The sequence below is a fragment of the Lethenteron reissneri genome, chromosome 62 (assembly GCF_015708825.2).
Source record: "Lethenteron reissneri isolate LAM-NWPU_2019-01 chromosome 62, ASM1570882v1, whole genome shotgun sequence".
Classification (NCBI taxonomy): Eukaryota; Metazoa; Chordata; class Hyperoartia; order Petromyzontiformes; family Petromyzontidae; genus Lethenteron; species Lethenteron reissneri.
Genome location: NC_083840.1, coordinates 4,258,882 through 4,274,946, shown reverse-complemented (window position 1 = coordinate 4,274,946; position 16,065 = coordinate 4,258,882). Strand labels below are relative to the sequence as shown.

At 50.9% G+C, this 16,065-nt stretch overlaps 1 protein-coding gene across 2 annotated transcripts; it reads right to left on the bottom strand.

The window, feature by feature from the left end:
* Window positions 1-1,564: 1,564 nt before the first annotated feature.
* Window positions 1,565-9,363, bottom strand: TMBIM4 (transmembrane BAX inhibitor motif containing 4). 2 transcript variants are annotated; one of them, XM_061576897.1, is made up of 8 exons: window positions 9,109-9,363; window positions 7,946-8,057; window positions 5,831-5,939; window positions 5,243-5,310; window positions 4,597-4,630; window positions 3,422-3,539; window positions 2,305-2,350; window positions 1,565-1,907 (listed from the first exon to the last, which is right to left on the bottom strand). In XM_061576897.1, the coding sequence occupies exons 2-8, from the start codon at window positions 7,997-7,999 to the stop codon at window positions 1,701-1,703; spliced, it is 636 nt and encodes a 211-aa protein (XP_061432881.1). In that variant the 5' UTR covers window positions 8,000-8,057; window positions 9,109-9,363; the 3' UTR covers window positions 1,565-1,700. The 2 variants fall into 2 exon arrangements, with proteins under 2 accessions (XP_061432881.1, XP_061432880.1); XM_061576896.1 differs by having other exon boundaries at window positions 1,567-1,907; window positions 5,243-5,348.
* Window positions 9,364-16,065: the final 6,702 nt, after the last annotated feature.

The window sequence follows — 16,065 nt, the reverse complement described above, 5'->3', positions numbered from 1 at the left end:
CAAATACTTTTAGCGCTGGTTTTTGTCTGTCAGGTGTAGGGAGGGTGGTGGGGGGACGGCCGCGCGTGTGTCTGGTTCCGGTGGCGGGGGACGGTCGCCACCGCTCGTCACACACGCGCACACACACACACACACACGCGCGTCATACCTGGCATGGCACCTGGCGTCAAACCCGGCACCACACCACGTGCTTCACATCAAGTGCGTCATACCGTTCATCAGAGTGCGGGCATTACACCGGGAGTCACACACGCGCGCATCACGCACAGACACTGCGAAGCCGAGTTGGAAAACGCGAGGTCCCCCCTACCACCCCCGTCCCCGACAACCGCAACAACAGAAATCACGGAGCCCCACACACCCACCCTCCCTCCCATAGATTGCGGAGGTTGCCATGTGCACAGGAATATCATTTACATATATATTAGTCTCCTCCTTTACAAATATCACATTCCATACACTGTGTGAGAGACAGACAGAATGTGGGTGAGTGAATGTGTGGGTGGGAGACCGGGTGGATGAGTGAATGGATGACTGAATGAATTGGTGTACCGGTGAGAAACAGCAGTACTGGCTGGCTGCTAGCGAGTGCTCGCTGGATGAGTGTACTCACTGGTGAGCGAGTGTACTGGGTGGCGAGTGAGTGGACGAGCGAGTGGCTTAGCCAGTAAACGAGTGTACTAGGTGGTGAGTGTAGTAGCTAGTGAGTGAGTGTACTGGGTGGTATGCGAGTCTACTAGCTAGTGAGTACACTAACGAGTGTATTAGCCAGTGAGCGTGTGTACTAGATGGTGAGTGTACTAGGTGGTGAGTCTACTAGCTAGTGAGTACACTAACGAGTGTATTAGCCAGTGAGCGTGTGTACTAGATGGTGAGTGTACTAGGTGGTGAGTCTACTAGCTAGTGAGTAGACTAGCAAGTGTACTAGGTGGTGAGTGTACTAGGTGGTGGGCGAGTGTAGTAGGTGGTGAGTGTACTAGGTGGTGAGCGAGTACACTAGCGAGTGTATTAGCCAGTGAGCGTGTGTACTGGTGAGCGAGTGTACTAGGTGGTGAGTGTACTAGGTGGTGAGCGTGTGTACTGGTGAGCGAGTGTACTAGGTGGTGAGTGTATTAGCCAGTGAGCGTGTGTACTGATGAGCGAGTGTACTAGGTGGTGAGCGTGTGTACTGGTGAGCGAGTGTACTCGGTGGTGAGCGAGTTTACTAGGTGGTGAGTGTACTAGGTGGTGAGTGTACTAGGTGGTGAGTCTACTAGCTAGTGAGTAGACTAGCAAGTGTACTAGGTGGTGAGTGTACTAGGTGGTGGGCGAGTGTAGTAGGTGGTGAGTGTACTAGGTGGTGAGCGAGTACACTAGCGAGTGTATTAGCCAGTGAGCGTGTGTACTGGTGAGCGAGTGTACTAGGTGGTGAGTGTATTAGCCAGTGAGCGTGTGTACTGATGAGCGAGTGTACTCGGTGGTGAGCGAGTTTACTAGGTGGTGAGTGTACTAGGTGGTGAGTGTACTAGGTGGTGAGTGTACTGGTGAGCGTGTGTACTGGTGAGTGAGTGTACCAGGTGGTGAGTGTACCGGGTGGTGAGTGTACTGGGTGTTGAGTGTACTGGTGAGTGAGTGTACTGGTGAGTGAGTGTACTGGGTGGTGAGTGTACGAGCTAGAGAGCGAGAGATGCCCCCCCCCCCCCCGCGCGCCGCCTGCTCTCTCACTTGCGCCGCACCGCCTCCAGCAGGCGCAGGATGTAGAGGAAGAGGTTGATGAGGTCGAGGTAGAGGGAGACGGCGCCCTCCACGTAGTCCTCGGGGGAGAGGCGCTGCAGCAGCCGCTGGGTGTCCCACACCACAAAGCCGCAGAAGAGAAGCGCACCGCCGCCAGCCAGCGCCAGCTCCACCAGCGGGTAGCGCAGGAACAGCTGGGGAGGGGGGGGGGGTTAGACCAGCGGGGGGGAGAGACGGGGGGGGGGAGGGGTTAGACCAGCGGAGAGGAGAGACGGGGGGGAGAGAGGAGAAATGGTGGGGGGGGAGATGGTGGGGGGGAGGGAGAGATGGGGGGGGGGGAGATGGTGGGGGGGAGGGAGAGATGGGGGGGGGGGAGGAGAGAGAAGGGGGGGGAGGGAGGAGAGAGAAGGGGGGGAGGGATGAGACACGGGGGGGGGAAGAGAGACGGGGGGGGAGAGAGATGGGGGGGGGAGGGGGGGGTAGGGGAGGGGAGCTATTGGGAGACACCAAGATGGGAGGTGGAGATTCGTCAAGGAGCGGGGATGAGACAGGGAGCTGATGGGGGGGGGGGGTAGGTGTCTTATTGCTCACCCCAAGAAATCCAGCGATGATCAATATCCAGAGGCCAGCAAAGAGCCTGCACCCCACACACGCACAGAGACAAAGACCCCCCCACCCATACAGCCTTAACAGAAGGCCGGCACGGCACACGAGGAGATGGATGGGCTACACGTCTCCCCAGTGATTAACACATCGCACTCGGTACTAATTTGAGGCTGAGTCGACCTAGGGGGGAGGACCAGTTCATATTAATCGTCACTGGTGTTGGCCGTGAGCCGGAAACTCAGGTCGCCGGGCTCATAGCGCTACGCGCTAACCAATACACCACCGCTCCCCTGTGACACAACAACCGCCATTCGCCACTAAGTGGCGGTGACGTCACCACGGCGCTTGTGCCAGGCCGTGTGCACGTTAAGGCCACGTGAAGTGTTGAACGCCCGCTGGCAAGGAGGTCACGGGGCAGACCCAGCAGGTGCCACGGGTTCCACTGACTGAGATGACTGATTAACACGTAGGCTTTCGCAACCAATATTATTCATAATCAACGTTTTTGGGTTTAGATCGCGTTATTTATAAATGTGTCGTAACCCTCCACCACCCGACACGGCCAATCAGTAAAAAAAGTGTCACGTTGACAAAACACAAATAGTTCACTGCTTTAGCCCACCGGCAATTCGCCCGATGATGCTGGATGCAATTACCAGCGAAACGTCGTACTCAAATTGTAAAATGTTGTGGTTTCACGCTTCAACACACCGGTGGGCTAAAGCAGTGAACTATTTATCTTTTGTCAACGTGACACTTTTTTTACTGATTGGCCGTGTCGGGTGGTGGAGGGTTACGACACATTTATAAATAACGCGATCTAAACCCAACAACGTTGATTATGAATGATTATGAGATGACTGGCCGATGCACCACCCGTGCCCCCCTACTTGTGCCAACTGCACACACACACACAGTGGTTAGCATCACCACACAATTAAAGCTGCCCCCCCCCCACACCCCAACCCACCCCCTGAGCAGTGGCGGTACGGTTAGCGCTACAATCGACACTCCATCGTAGCGAGCGCCGCGGGCGGGTCGGTGGATGGGCAGACTGGCGGACGGACTGGCCTCCCCCTGGGTGGACTGGGCCAGAACTCACCCGGTCCCCATGCGGCTGAAGTCCCTCTTGGTCTGCAGGGTGTAGACGGTGAGGCCCACAAAGGCGGCGGCCGTGAGGACGCACGCCTGGAACACCACGACGTGGTCGTAGAATGTCACTGCACACCGACACAGAGATACACACACAGAAATATACATACAGAGATACAACAAAATAACTGCCATTCGCCACTAAGTGGCGGTGACATTACCACGGCACCTGTGCCAGGCTTTGTGCACGTTGAGGCCACGTGAAGTGTCGAACGCCCGCTGGCACGAGGTCACGGGACAGACCCATGTGCCACGAGTCGACTGACTGAGATGACTGAGATGACTGGCTGATGCACCACCTGTGCCCCCTACTGTGCCAACTTGCTGTGCTTTAGCCACCCGGCACTCCGCTCGTTGTTGTGAGCGTCGCTCCTCCGCCCTCCGCTGTTGTTGGAGGGCGACTGCCTCCACGGAAGTCTATCAGTCTCCAACCTGCCCCATGCCTTCCAATCACTCCATCCCAGGTGCCAGCATCATGACTGACTCCGGGCAATAAAGTCACCCAAGAGGGTGACTTTAGCTAGCACCTGTGACAGGAGGTCATCGAAGGCATCCGACTCATCGGCCTTTCCTGCATCCCTCCACTGATGGTCTTCTTATAAGTAACCAAGACCAGCACTCCTCGCCTCTGGTTGATGGGAAGGCGAGCCCACAGTATCCTTGGGCTTACAGCTTCCCACACCTCACCGCCACACTCCCACACCCCCTTAATTATTTGGTTCAGAAGAAGAGCCACACCCTGTTGTTTGACAGTCTCCTGCCCCGAGTAGAGGACTGTCCACCCCTCATGGTGGCAGGAGCCAGAGCCGGTCCACCGGACCTCCTGAATACCACAGAGATCCAGGCGGTACCGGTCCAGCTCCCGACAGAGGAGAGGCAACCTCTCCTCCGCAATGAGCATTCGAACATTCCACGTGGCAACCCGAAATGGCTTTTTGCTGTTTTTGGAGGAACCCCGAGGCTAAGGGTTCAGTCTCATGGCTCCGCCAAATGGGGTTTGGCCAAGAGACATATACACACACGTACGTATACACACACACACGTACGTATACACACACACACACGTACGTATACACACACACACATGTACCTATACACACACAGGGCGGCACAGATGCCACTTACCCACAACCCCCAGCGTGAACGCCTCCACCAGAGTCTGCAGGAAAATAAACGCAGCACAGAGTCAACGCGGCTCACTCGGGGCGTCCCCTCAATACCACCAGCACCAACAAAAATAACATCAACAACATCACCAACACCACCAACACCACCAACACCACCAACACCACACCAACAAAACCTCCACCACCAAGGTGATCCAAAAATAATTAAGAATAACGATGATGAAGCATCACGGTGCGATGGTTAGCGCTGTGCTGGGTTGATCCGGCCCTGTGGGTCTCTGCGAGTCTGTGGGTCTATGTGTGAGCCTGTGGGGCTCTGTGCGAGTCTGTGGGTCTCTGTGTGCGTCTGTGGATCTCTGTGCAAGTCTGTGGGTCTCTGTGTGAGCCTGTGGGTCTCTGTGTGAGTATGTGGGTCTCTGTGCGAGTCTGTGGGTCTCTGTGTGCGTCTGTGGATCTCTGTGCGAGTCTGTGGATCTCTGTGCGAGTCTGTGGGTCTCTGTGCGAGTCTGTGGGTCTCTGTGCGAGTCTGTGGGTCTCTGTGCGAGTCTGTGGGTCTCTGTGCGAGTCTGTGGGTCTCTGTGGTTCTCCATGAAGGTACTGACACGGCCATTATGAACCTGCCAACCAGGCCGTGGCGAACTCACAAAAGCGAAGAGGAGGATGAGGTTGGTGGGGTGATTGCGACGCTTGGCGAAGAGGGCAAGCAGCAACCCTATGGACAGCACGCAGGAGATGAGCATCACCCACGAGCTGGAGACACGCGCGGGGACACGCGGGGAGACACGCGGGGAGACACGCGGGGAGACACGGTGGGGGACACGCGGGGAGACACGCGGGAGACACGCGTGGGGACACGCGGGGAGACACGCGGGGAGACACGCGGGGAGACACGCGGGGAGACACGCGGGGAGACACGCGGGGAGACACGCGGGGAGACACGCGGGGAGACACGCGGGGAGACACGCGGGGAGAAACGGGGAGGAGAAACACGACAATGCTAATCATGATGATGATGTTCATAATAATTCTGCCAATAATTCTGCTGATGGCGACGAAGATGATGACGATGATTCTGCTGCTGATAATAATTCTGCCGATGTCGACGACGATGATGACGATGATGACGATCATGACGATGACGACGATCATGATGATGATGACGACGATGACGACAACGATGACGACGCTGATGACGCCGCCGCCGACGTTTAAAGGAGGGAGCAGTGGCTCACTTCTTCTGAACAAAGTCCTCGACGACATCGCTCCAGTCCATGAGCGCCGCCACGGCCACCGTGAGCAGGATCTGCACCGAGAGGATGGCGTAGACCTTGCGCAGGAAGCCTGCGGGAACGCGAGCCAAAGACAAAAGATTCAAGCTTGCGTACCGTACCACACGTCGTCGTACATCATTGACGTGCTCATTTTTCTTCTTGGTTCTTTTGGTAAAGTCACGTAGAAGGGAAGTAATAAAATAATAAAAGTAAAACATAATAAAAAAACATATATTTTTTATTATTTTATTACTTCCCTTCTACGTGACTTTACTGAAAGAACCAAGAAAATGAATTCCTGCAGTCACGAAAGCTTTAAATCAATTTTCTGGTGTTGTTGAATGTTTTTTTCTCTCGTAGCATTTCAAATTCGTTTACAACACGAAATTGGCACGGATAAACATGCAAGCAGACAAAAATAAATATCCTCCTGTAAAAAAAAGTGACTGCGCTTACTGCACCATACTCTCCACTCCAATCTGGAAGACTTTTGCATCGTGGGGTGGTGTGTATACACGTACAGTATTGTTTAAGTTGTATGTAGTGTATCATGTACCGGAAAAAGTATTTGACACCTAATTCAAGCGTAGCTACTTTGTTTTGTCACGCACACATGGTGCCGACAGCCTTTGAAACGGTTTTGCCGGATCGGCCTCGGACCGCTGGATAATGTTGGAAGCAAAATATAGTAGTAGGTTTTTACCCTTTCAACTGGTACAAAACTGACACCTTTATACAAGGCATCATGTTTGCAATAACCGCAACACAAGCAGTCAAAATGCAAACAAAAAGAAACAACTCTGATGATGATGATGACAATGATATGCACGTACGCCTTTTGGCGTCATCTGGTCCAACACCAATGGAGACTAGGCTCTAAGGAAAGCTGTCTCGGGTGTGGACCAATCAACTTCAGTTGATTCTAGATGTGGAGGGGAAAACCGGAGGACCCGGAGAAAAATCCACGCGACCACAGGGAGAGAGACACGCAAACTCCAAATATATAGCAGGCGTCAGGGGGTTGAGATCAAATCCACGACCTCCTGTATCCCAGGCGAGGTAGTTAACATCTCCTCGCCACCGTGATGATAATGAGAGAGAGACACGCAAACTCCAAATGTACATCAGGCATCAGGGTCGAGATCGAACCCACGACCTCCTGTATACCAGGTGAGGGAGTTAACATCTCCTAACCACCGTGATGATGATGAGAGAAAGACACGCAAACTCCAAATATACAGCAGCAGGTGTCAGGGTTGAGATCGAATCCACGACCTCCTGTAGACCACGCGAGGGAGTTAACATCTCCTAGCCACCGTGATGATGATGAGAGAGAGAGACACGCAAACTCCAAATATACAGCAGCAGGCGTCAGGGTCGGGATCGAACCCACGACCTCCTGTATCCCAGGCGAGAGAGTTATTAGCGAGCAGCAGCCAACCGGCCATTAATAACCCCCTGTGAGACAACCTGAACTCTCAGCGACTCTAACACGGCCATCGTGATGACCTCACCGTGATGACCTCACCGACACGACCAACGTGATGACCCCACCGACACGGCCACCGTGATGACCTCACCGACACGGCCACCGTGATGACCTCACCGACACGGCCAGCGTGATGACCCCACCGACACGGCCACCGTGATGACCCCACCGACACGACCAGCGTCGTGACCTCACCGACACGACCACCGTGATGACCCCACCGACACGGCCACCGTGATGACCCCACCGACACGGCCAGCGTCGTGACCTCACCGACACGGCCAGCGTGATGACCTCACCGACACGGTCACCGTGATGACCCCACCGACACGGCCAGCGTCATGACCCCACCGACACGGTCACCGTGATGACCTCACCCGACACGACCAACGTCATGACCCCACCGACACGGCCACCGTGATGACCTCACCGACACGGCCACCGTGATGACTTCACCGACACGACCAGCGTCATGACCTCACCGACACGGCCACCGTGATGACCTCACCGACACGGCCACCGTGATGACCTCACCGTGATGACCTCACCGACACGGCCAGCGTGGTGACCTCACCGTGACCACTCACCCATGCGGATGGAGACGTGGGCAGTCGCCACGTTGGTCCCGTAGCAGAAGTCATTCTCCAGGTCAGAGGTCATCGCCTCCATCGCCTCAATCTTCGCCGTCGCCGCCGCCGCCTTCTCGGTGAATCGGTGACCCGGGACGATGCAAAGCCACAATTAGTTCAGCAACGATTGACCCAACAACAATTGCCCCAACAATTAACTCAACAATTACCTCAACAACTACCTCAAAAACAATTGCCCCAACAACAATTACCTCAACAATTAACTCAACAATTACCTCAACAATTAACTCAACAACTACCTCAACAACAATTGCCCCAACAACAATTGCCTCAACAATTAACTCAACGACGAATACCTCAACAACAGCAATTACATCAACAATGAATTCAACAATTAACTCAACAATTTCCTCCACAACAATTACCTCAACAACTCAACGACAATTAACTCAACAATTCCAACTATTACCTCAACTTATCTCAACAACAATTACCTCAGCAACAACAATCACCTCAACAATTACCTCAGCAACAACAATCACCTCAACAAGAACAACAATTACCTCAACAACAACAATTACCTCAACAACAACAATTACCTCAACAACGACAACAATTACCTCAACAACAACAATTACCTCAACAACAACAATTACCTCAACAACAACAATCACCTCAACAACAACAATCACCTCAACAACAACAACAATTACCTCAACAACAACAATTACCTCAGCAACAACAATTACCTCAACAACAACAACAATTACCTCAACAACAACAATCACCTCAACAACAACAACAATTACCTCAATAACAACAATTACCTCAACAACAATTACCTCAACAACAACAATTACCTCAACAACGACAACAATTACCTCAACAACGACAACAATTACCTCAACAACAACAACAACAATCACCTCAACAACAACAATTACCTCAACAACAACAACAATTACCTCAACAACGACAACAATTACCTCAACAACAACAATCACCTCAACAACAACAACAATTACCTCAATAACAACAATTACCTCAACAACAATTACCTCAACAACAACAATTACCTCAACAACGACAACAATTACCTCAACAACAACAACAACAATCACCTCAACAACAACAATTACCTCAACAACAACAACAATTACCTCAACAAATCGTTAGCGAAGGCTCGCGGTTGAGGCCTATTTTAGCGCCTAAAGCTTCTCGGCCCGACCTCTCAATTAGCAGAAGAGACAGCGGCTTTAATTGGTCCCAGTAGCTTAGCTAATTAACACGCCGTTAGCTTAGCCAATTAACACATCGGTTAGCTTAGCTAATTAACACGTAGCTTAGCTAATTGGTCCGAGTCGTGACGGGAAACGAAACTGGCCTCGCTAGGATCGATTCCTCGAATCGATTTGACACAGAACCGGGGGAATCGATTCCTCTCCCGCTTGTTTGACGAATCGGGTTTGGAGGCGTAGGAGGTGCGAATCGATTCCTACAAAATCTGCAATCGGGGAATCGATTCAAACGTCTCGGTTCTTGTGTTTACGTGGTGGTTGGGGCGAGCGGCAGAAAAACGATGGAACAAATTGGAAATACAAAATGCCCTCAGGGCAATCGGTAACGTTAATTACGAGGGCACCAGGAGCCCATCTCTGTGTTAAAGATGCCCCTGGAGCGTTAGTGAAATTTAATAGCTGCAGGTAGATTTGGGTGGGACTAATATAATTAACATAATTCGATGAAATGTAGAATAAATTAACATAATATATACAGAAGTGGTTTTGTGGAGGTGGTTCTATTAACATAATTGACCAATTAACAAAAAATTAACAGTGTTGAAAAAAAAATACCATAAAATTATTTGTATTAAATTCACATAATACAATATATTTGTTTTTAATTAACATAATGCAATATAATGTTGGTTAAATTAACTTTACGTTCTATTGTGTTGGTTAAATGAACGTTATGCAATATTACGATGTCTAAATTAATATAATACATTAATGTTGGTTACATTAACATGAAGTGATATAATGTTCATCAACATTAAATTAACATAATGTAAATTTATTATAGATATTTCTGTATTATAACTACGTACTGCGCTGCACAACATAATAATAGCATCAACACATTACGTAATATACGTTTTTCTTTATATTCTTAGGTTTTCGGTAAAGTCACGTAGGTAAAACATTTTTAAAATAAAAGTAAAATAAAAATCACGACGTTTCGGAGGCAACACAAGCTTCCATCTTCAGGTGGAACCGTCACAGCTCGAGGATTCATTATCATTATTTATTCTGATGTCCTATGAAGTATCTGGTTCAATGACAAGAAACGCGAGCGAGGGGGAAACACTCAATCCCGTGCAGATGTAACAGATGGGGATTAGTCCACACACTCTGCTGCTGTACCACCTACCCACCCACGGGTGTAGAAGGGAGTGAGATGGAACAGATGGGGATTAGTCCACACACTCTGCTACTGTACCACCCACCCACCCACGGGTGTGTAAGGGAGTGAGATGGAACAGATGGGGATTAGTCCACACACTGCTACTGTACCACACACCCACGGGTGTGTAAGGGAGTGAGATGGAACAGATGGGGATTAGTCCACACACTCTGCTACTGTACCACCTACCCACCCACGGGTGTGGAATGGAGTGAGATGGAACAGATGGGGATTAGTCCACACACTCTGCTACTGTACCACCCACCCACGGGTGTGGAAGGGAGTGAGATGGAACAGATGGAGATTAGTCCACACACTCTGCTACTGTACCACCCACACACCAACGGGTGTGGAAGGGAGTGAGATGGAACAGATGGAGATTAGTCCACACACTCTGCTACTGTACCACCCACCCACCCACGGGTGTAGGAGGGAGTGAGATGGAACAGATGGGGATTAGTCCACACATTCTGCTACTGTACCACCCACACACCAACGGGTGTGGAAGGGAGTGAGATGGAACAGATGGAGATTAGTCCACACATTCTGCTACTGTACCACCCACACACCAACGGGTGTAGAAGGGAGTGAGATGGAACAGATGGAGATTAGTCCACACACTCTGCTACTGTACCACCCACCCACGGGTGTAGAAGGGAGTGAGATGGAACAGATGGAGATTAGTCCACACACTCTGCTACTGTACCACCCACCCACGGGTGTAGGAGGGAGTGAGATGGAACAGATGGGGATTAGTCCACACACTCTGCTACTGTACCACCCACCCACGGGTGTAGAAGGGAGTGAGATGGAACAGATGGAGATTAGTCCACACACTCTGCTACTGTACCACCCACACACCCACGGGTGTAGAAGGGAGTGAGATGTAACAGATGGAGATTAGTCCACACACTCTGCTACTGTACCACCCACCCACGGGTGTAGAAGGGAGTGAGATGGAACAGATGGAGATTAGTCCACACACTCTGCTACTGTACCACCCACACACCCACGGGTGTAGGAGGGAGTGAGATGTAACAGATGGAGATTAGTCCACACACTCTGCTACTGTACCACCCACCCACCCACGGGTGTAGGAGGGAGTGAGATGGAACAGATGGGGATTAGTCCACACACTCTGCTACTGTACCACCTACCCACGGGTGTGGAAGGGAGTGAGATGGAACAGATGGGGATTAGTCCACACACTCTGCTGCTGTACCACCCACCCACGGGTGTAGAAGGGAGTGAGATGGAACAGATGGGGATTAGTCCACACACTCTGCTACTGTACCACCCACCCACGGGTGTAGAAGGGAGTGAGATGGAACAGATGGGGATTAGTCCACACACTCTGCTACTGTACCACCCACCCACGGGTGTAGAAGGGAGTGAGATGGAACAGATGGGGATTAGTCCACACACTCTGCTACTGTACCACCCACCCACCCACGGGTGTAGAAGGGAGTGAGATGGAACAGATGGGGATTAGTCCACACACTCTGCTACTGTACCACCCACCCACGGGTGTAGAAGGGAGTGAGATGGAACAGATGGAGATTAGTCCACACACTCTGCTACTGTACCACCCACCCACGGGTGTAGGAGGGAGCGAGATGGAACAGATGTAGATTAGTCCACACACTCTGCTACTGTACCACCCACACACCAACGGGTGTAGAAGGGAGTGAGATGGAACAGATGGGGATTAGTCCACACACTCTGCTACTGTACCACCCACCCACGGGTGTAGAAGGGAGTGAGATGGAACAGATGGGGATTAGTCCACACACTCTGCTACTGTACCACCCACCCACGGGTGTAGGAGGGAGCGAGATGGAACAGATGTAGATTAGTCCACACACTCTGCTGCTGTACCACCTACCCACCCACGGGTGTTGAAGAGTGAGATGGAACAGATGGAGATTAGTCCACACATTCTGCTACTGTACCACCCACCCACCCACGGGTAAGGGAGTGAGATGGAACAGATGGAGATTAGTCCACACACTCTGCTACTGTACCACCTACCCACCCACGGGTGTGTAAGGGAGTGAGATGGAACAGATGGAGATTAGTCCACACACTCTGCTACTGTAACACCCACCCACCCACGGGTGTAGAAGGGAGTGAGATGGAACAGATGTAGATTAGTCCACACACTCTGCTACTATACCACCCACTCACCCACGGGTGTAGGAGGGAGTGAGATGGAACAGATGGGGATTAGTCCACACACACTGCTACTGTACCACCCACCCACGGGTGTAGGAGGGAGTGAGATGGAACAGATGGGGATTAGTCCACACACATTTACTGCTGGACCCCCTGCAACCTGGTAGAGCCAGGGGGTACGACTCCTTCTCTAAGGGGCCGTCCATAAATGACGTCACGCACCTGGGGGGGGGTCAGACATTAGGGGAGGAAGAGCGCCTTAACAAAGGAATTTGCATATCAACCATAAATATGCTAAATTCCTCTGTTGATATGCAAATTCCTTTGTCAAGGCGCTCTTCATCCCCTAACCCAGCATAAATATACTCTGCCAAGCCTGGTGGTGTTCATTCAGACGCTGTCTTTCCGACAGACCTGTTCTTCACCTGAGGACGGCTGCTTGCGTTGTGGCCGAAACGTCGTGAGAATTTTATTTTATGTTTTATACTTATTACTTTATTATTTCCCTTCTACGTGACTTTACTGAAAGAACCAAGATGAATCCCTGCAGTCACGAAAGCTTTAAATCGAAATTGTGTGCCACTCTCTCGCTGAATGGTTACCTTGCCATCTGTGTGTAATTATGTTGGTAGCTCGTGGGTGCTTGCTCCTCTCTGCATTGTGGGGCTTGGTGCATTAAATGTCTCACATGTGGGATGCTGTAGCTGCTCACGTGATTTTTATTTCCCTCTGAAAGGCTGGGTTCATTATCCCTCTCCCTGTGTGTTGGATCCGAATTATGGCTCCTAGTGCTATATAGCCATGCCATGTGAGCCCTATTCTCTATGCGGTGTAAAGAGGTCGTCTCTGGGTCCAAAACCATTCCCACAATTTCTGTAATCTCTGGACTCAAGGATTCAAAAAACATAATCTTGAACATTTTGTCACCTTCTTGGTACTGATCCACATCGCCTGAGTAGTACGCTCTTTTAAATCGTAGGAGGTAATCTCGCGGATACTCGTCTACGCACTGGGTCATCGATTTGACAGCATTAAACCCCTCAAGACAGTGTTGAATATTCTCCAAACTTCCGAATCACTGCCAGGCTCTTTTAAATCGTAGGAGGTAATCTCGCGGATACTCGTCTACGCACTGGGTCATCGATTTGACAGCATTAAACCCCTCAGACAGTGTTGAATATTCTCCAAACTTCCGAATCACTGCCAGGCTCAGTTGTTTGAAATCATTCCTAACCTTGTATGGTAGCGACTTTACCCATGGTATAGAATGTTCATGTAAACTTCTTTTCAGAAAACTTGCTTTCTTATCCCTTCCGCTCAGACCTCTGATCATTGTCTCCGCTTCTACTGTTACGATATGAGTGTGTATATCTCTGTTCCTATTGTGTGGATCAAAATATGGAATTCTGACGAGAGCTTTGTCCATCCATTTCAGAGTCTTACTACTGAACGAGTATTCGGAAAGTTGGTCGTCGTCAGAGGAGTCAGTGTCAGATAAGCTATCACTACAATTGTGGCGCTGCTTAAAAACACGTTCCTTCGGAGTGGGCAGGTAGGAACTTGGTTGGACAGCGCATTCGTGCACGACAGACAGACAACTCATACCTGGTGGGCAGTGTGGAACCTGTTGTTCCTACCTGTGTACAAGATAACTTGACTTGAGGTAGCCAGGCAGACAGCCCCCTTAACTATCGGCCCCTCCCTTAGGCACCTCTCATTACCCCCCCCCCCCCCACTCAGGCCCCTCTCCTGACTCCCCCCTTCCTTAGGCCCCTCCCCTGACCCTCCTCCCTTAGGCACCTCCCCTCTCCGTACCCGGCAGTAGGTCTCCACCAATCAAAGAGCTGTTTGTAAGGTCTCCACCAATCAAAGAGCTGTTTGTAAGGTCTCCACCAATCAAAGAGCTGTGTTTATTTAATATTTATTTATGCACGACAGACAGACAGTCTTACAGACAGACAATAAATCCCTGGTGGGCAGTGTGGAGCATTGTTCCTACCTGTATAACTTCTGTGGTGTATTTTGCGCCTGTAACGTGGGTCAACTTTGTTCGGTAATTCCTGCCTGTCCCGTGTTCCTTAGGTTTCCTATGTTGGTCTTGTGATCCTTGTCTATGGGTCGGTGTGTGTTGTCCCTTTGGCCTGTGCTTATGTGGTGTTTTTGAGCTCAGCTTTCCTGTCGCATACTGTGTGTATGGTGTCTGCTAGGTGTGGCGCTTGCGTTCCGAGGTCCTTGTTTGATGCTTGATTTATATTTGGCTCGTGCCTCGTGCCTGTCGTGATGTCTGTGTCTGTCACCTGCAGTGCGGATTGTTTTGTGTTGGTGGTTTTTGCGTAGCCTGCGTCTCTCTAGAGGGCTGTCCCTGCTATCTGTGCTGTGTCGGTCGTGTTTGAGTGGTGTGCGTCTTTCTAGTGAGCTGTCTCTGCTGTCCTGCTCGTGTTGCCAAGTTTCCGCCCTTTCTGGCGCTATTAGTACAGCATATTCTGGCAACTTTGTTTTAAGATTTTGTCTCCCTCTGACTTCGGGGTTGTCCGTCCCACTTGTTGCCTACTGCATCTGTATTTCTCCATCCCTTCTCTCGAGTTGTGAGGGGGCTTTTGTGTCAAAGTTATTTTGATTGATAACCATACTTTTTGTGTAGTCTGTTCCAGGACTACGGTCACATACCCAAGAATGTGGTGTACCGCTACCTTCGTATTTGTTCTGTGAATCAACGTCTGTGAGTGTGGCTGGTGTCGCGAGCACTGATTCCTTCTCCCTTACGAGGGTGGGAGGACATATTACCTCGTCTATCAGAGACAGTTTCTCGTCCGTTTACTTTTCGAATTTTTCCTCATTCCACAATCTGTCTGTCTACGAGAAGGTATGAGTCCTGTCTTGCTATTTCTGCGAGTTTTACATCATTTTCACTTTTGTCACATTTTATCCAGTCCTTAAGTAGTTCCTCTCGATGTGTCTCAATGTCATCGATACAGCTCCCCTCCCTTGCGTCTATCTGCCTTGTCTGCTCTGTAGCAGACCGACCTGTACGTTTTAATACGAGTTCCAAGTATTCCGCAATCCATTCAAAAATTCCTCTTAATCCTAGTGTAATGCGGGCGTAAACGGCCCTCCGGAAGTGACAGCAGGAGGGGAGGAGTTAGGTCACGCGGGGGAGAGGGGTTAAGCTATAGAGGGAGGAGAACCGGAAGAGGAAAGGGAGTGACGGGGGACCAGGAACGGGAGAGGCCACGAAGGGCGAAGCGGAGGGTGGCGAGATCGCCACGAACACAGGGGAACGAGGATCAGCACCGTTGGCCAGCGGTGACCGACCCGAAGCAGCGAGGAGGCTGCAGTCAGCAGCGGGGCTGCATACAGAGTTGGCAGCGGGTCTGCATACAGAGTAGCAACCAAGAGGGTCTGCATATAGGGTTAGCAGCGGGGGTCTGCATAGATTGTTAGCAGCGAGTCTGCAGGGAGAGAACGGAGGTCACAGTAGA

Excerpts from the sequence above, each read along its gene's own strand:
- TMBIM4 (XM_061576896.1), bottom strand. The coding sequence starts at position 8,027 with ATGGAGGCGATGACCTCTGACCTGGAGAATGACTTCTGCTACGGGACC. Across the intron at positions 5,940-7,945 it reads CCACGTCTCCATCCGCATGG|GCTTCCTGCGCAAGGTCTAC; the intron begins GTGAGTGGTCAC and ends GCGTTCCCGCAG. Across the intron at positions 5,349-5,830 it reads GAGGACTTTGTTCAGAAGAA|CTCGTGGGTGATGCTCATCT; the intron begins GTGAGCCACTGC and ends GCGTGTCTCCAG.